Source organism: Anastrepha obliqua, chromosome 3 (genome assembly GCF_027943255.1).
Source record: "Anastrepha obliqua isolate idAnaObli1 chromosome 3, idAnaObli1_1.0, whole genome shotgun sequence".
Lineage (NCBI taxonomy): Eukaryota > Metazoa > Arthropoda > Insecta > Diptera > Tephritidae > Anastrepha > Anastrepha obliqua.
Window position 1 is genome coordinate 98,249,735 of NC_072894.1, and position 3,758 is coordinate 98,253,492.

At 39.7% G+C, this 3,758-nt stretch overlaps 1 protein-coding gene across 1 annotated transcript; it reads left to right on the forward strand.

Moving 5' to 3' along the window:
- The first annotated feature begins 2,260 nt into the window (after positions 1–2,260).
- LOC129241262 (uncharacterized) lies at positions 2,261–3,539 on the forward strand. The gene has a single exon (XM_054877507.1). The coding sequence runs from the start codon at positions 2,434–2,436 to the stop codon at positions 3,421–3,423; it is 990 nt and encodes a 329-aa protein (XP_054733482.1). The 5' UTR covers positions 2,261–2,433; the 3' UTR covers positions 3,424–3,539.
- The last annotated feature ends 219 nt before the right edge of the window (positions 3,540–3,758 follow it).

The window sequence follows — 3,758 nt, forward strand, 5'->3', positions numbered from 1 at the left end:
CGTCTGATGCTTCCAATTCACGGCAAACCTTATGAACGAATGGTTGGTCGAACTTCGTTTCTTCAGTAAGTTGAAATGGAATTGTGATAGTGAAGTACTAAGGCATATCCATGCCCAGCAATGACAATAAATTTCGATTTTTTTACTTTTATATTCCGAAGGAGGCCCAGATACCCGTAAATCTCCCCTTGTGTGCGGCACTGATGCCTATACAAATATCTATGTATGTATGTATGTACATACATATATGTGTGTATATGTTTTGTTTGCATCTTTAGTAACCGTATTTTCCCACCTTTGCACTTCATACGCACACTCACACCCACACCCACACACACACACATACACACACAACCATTTTGATATCTTCTTCCCTTCCTCGCACGCCACTACCTCTACCACCACCTTCGACTTATTGACTTCTTTTGCCGCTGCTGCTATTTGTTATTTGCTTTTTGCGCCAATAAAATAAAATTTATTGCCACATTTATGGCCAACAAAAAACTCTTGGCGAATTCGCCGAAAAATGCTAGCGGCTCAAACATAAAGTTGAGAACAAATCTACACTATAAACAAAAAAAAAACTCAAGGAGAAAAGAAATATTAAGAAGCCAATCGCCAAAAAAAATCGCAATCTAGTTATGCTATTCAAATTCGCACGTCGCGACGCGGTGATGAAGTGCCTCCACAATGCTGGCGCGAATTGCTCAATTGTATCGCGCCGTAGCTTTATGGGATTTTGCGATTGTGGTATATCTTCCAATCAACCAAATCTTCGCGTTTATCATGATAAGCAAGCTTAGCACAGAAGCGCGCCTTACGTCGTTGTTGTTTATTGTTGGACGTTGCGCGAATTTACCCTTTTTAAGTGTTTGCATTGGTTGGCGCTTCCTTCCAAGAAGCGTGAAAAAACCGGTTGACATGGGTCTACTTTTTCAATGATATATGCATGTGACGAAAATAGCACTAAAAGTCGGTGTATGAAATGAATTCTTTTAGGTGTGTGACAAAGTCATAGTCATTAATTTGTGTTAAATACTTCAATAGAAGCGATTAAGAAAAATTTGAGGAATTTATATAAAAACAAGCAAGAGGTAGACATTTACTTAGTAAAGCTCTTAAAGTAAGTAGGCACGTTTTTTCGTCTACAAATTCCGCGGGCAGCTAAATCCAGTCCTCACTTCTGAATCTTAGTCTCGCTGCGGCAAGGCGGCTAAGAAGTAAACACTTAGATGATCACATATCATTATTCTTTCTGCAGCTGCTTGCTTGCAACTGTGTTGAACCTGATATCTGGGACTTCTGTCGAAAAGTGTCCTTTTAAGACCAACTCTCCCTTTACAAACGAGAAATGCGGTTTTATTCACTCCAGAATATCTCTGAGCCATTTTCGATCCATGAAAAGGTCTTGGTAACAATGAGTTGACTTGAGGAATAGTTATCCAGACCAAGGGACCGCCATTAACCAAAGAGTCCCCACCTTCGTTTTACATAAAAGTGGCTCATCTAGCCATCACATCTGCCTTGTGCCATCTCTTCACCTTTGCAATTTCCCTGCCATATAATGCCCATAGGTGAATATTCCCATGGGGGCGAGAAAGGATTCAGGCATTCTCTAGGAATTTTGGTCGCACTATCAAGACTAAGAACTCTATTGCTTCTTTGCTATTAAAATCATTTTGTTTCCTTCATTTTGTCTCTTTAGTGGCTACTATGCTGCACTTGGAAAACATAATATTCTTCCGTCAACCTGGATGGAAATACAGTTTCGCAACAGGCGTGCGCAGGTTCGTTAAGTCCCCAGATGTTAAACCATACTCAACTTTTTTATCACTTAATGTTTCAGCTCTGTGGTGTGCTTCGTAACCGAAGGCGGAATACGAAGACGAATTGAATATACTCGTCTTCGGTGATCGCTTTTGACAGAACATTTAATGCAAATAACGAGATTTGCATCCTGGCTGATTCCAAACGTTCACTGTGACCTTGAGAAAAATGATATAGCCAAAGAAATAACTCCCTGAAGGCATTGCTGAAACGTTTAATTTGAGTATTAATTAGTTAAATTGAGAGACCTACCTGGTCTAGTGCCACCACATTTGATGATTGCGCCTTGTGTTTTATCGATTAAAATAAATTTTGCTCTTACGTTACGTTCTCTGATTTTTATGAGCAGTGAGTTACAAAAAATACAACACTGCAGGTTAAATCTAAAGGAAATACCTCAAAATTCATTTGAATGAATTCCCCATCAAAAGAAAAATTTCTCTTTCAATATTTATCGAGATGAATTTTTTTTTTTTCGAAAAGATTTCCATCAAATATCTTCCGGTTCAACTTAAGTAAATTGATTAAAATCCAAAAACATTTCGTTTCGTTTACTGAAGTGATTTAGCTAACGTCCGGTAATTGCTTAAATTTTAAACAGACAAGATGCCTATTCTTGTACATCCGAGGCTGTCCGAAAAAAAGCGTAAGCAAAGCCTCCAAAATTACAAAAACATGATTGTGCAGGCCAAGCCCCGGGTCGCCGACATATCGCCAAAGCTCAATGTCAGAAATGTTTTACGTGCGTCAAGCTTGCGTGACGACTGCGAGGCCTTTGAGCGTGTCCGTCGCATGAACAACGAGCTGCTACGTAGCATTAATATAATTTCACGCATTGGCGGCAAATTGGATACATTTCGCGAAAAGTTATTTTACTCTGCCCGATCTCGCATACCTTACATGATTTTGAAGAATCGTCATATCGAGAAGGACAATGCCAAATTTGGGCAGTTGCTGAAAACGACGGGCACAACTTTGGATACGCATATGGCGCCCCATTTGTTGCGTCAAGTGCGGAAGGATGCTGTAGAATTTGTGATTCCCGCACAAATATTGGCCAAATATAAACAAATTGAAATGCCACCCTATGAACAGTTGCGTCGCCTGCTACGGCCGGTTATTTATTTCGATTTCTATGTGAAAGGCTTGCGGCCGGCGGGTCGTATTGTCATACAATTATACACAGAAGCCTGTCCACAGGTGGTGTTGGCATTTGTGCGTGCCTGTCGCAATCGTGATAAAAATAATATCCTAGTAAATCGACTATTTCCCGGCCTATGGCTAGACTGCTGCCTGCTTCTACCTGAAGGTCACAAAATCAAACCTAATCGCATTGAGTACGACATACGTGCACTGGATCATAATCGGCCGGGCACTTTATCCTTATCGCTGGACAATCTGGAAGCGCTCAATCAAAATGCTCTGAAATTTTCAATGAGCCTTAAACCGTTAAGTGTGTTGAATGGCAAACGTGTTGCGTTCGGTCTAGCGCGTAGTGGCACGAAGGTACTCGATTCTATGCAAGTGTTCGGCATGAAGAAGACTGGCAAACTAACGAAGAGTATCATCATCAGCGATATCGGTTTGCTCGTGTAAGAGAGCCTGAAGCTGATTGGAAGTATCATTCTATTTGTAAATTAATTGTAAAACTGTGTGGCTCTCGCTGAAATAGAAAAAAAAAATAAATAAATAAAAAATAAGCTGGTGGTAAATATTTTTTTTTTTTTTTTTATTTATTTATATAAGCTTATACAATGTAAATTTACATATGTACAACCTAAAAACATGCAGCGCTAGCATCAGAGGCTATCAGCTGACCGTTGAATGGATGTTTTGTGTTAAATTCTTCTCAATAGGTCACAATCTTTTAGTAAGTTATAAATGGTTTTTATGTTTTCCTCAGTTGGGCTGGAAAGGAGGGAAATAGGATC

Coding starts and splice junctions, on each gene's coding strand:
- LOC129241262 (XM_054877507.1), top strand. CDS start 2,434: ATGCCTATTCTTGTACATCCGAGGCTGTCCGAAAAAAAGCGTAAGCAA.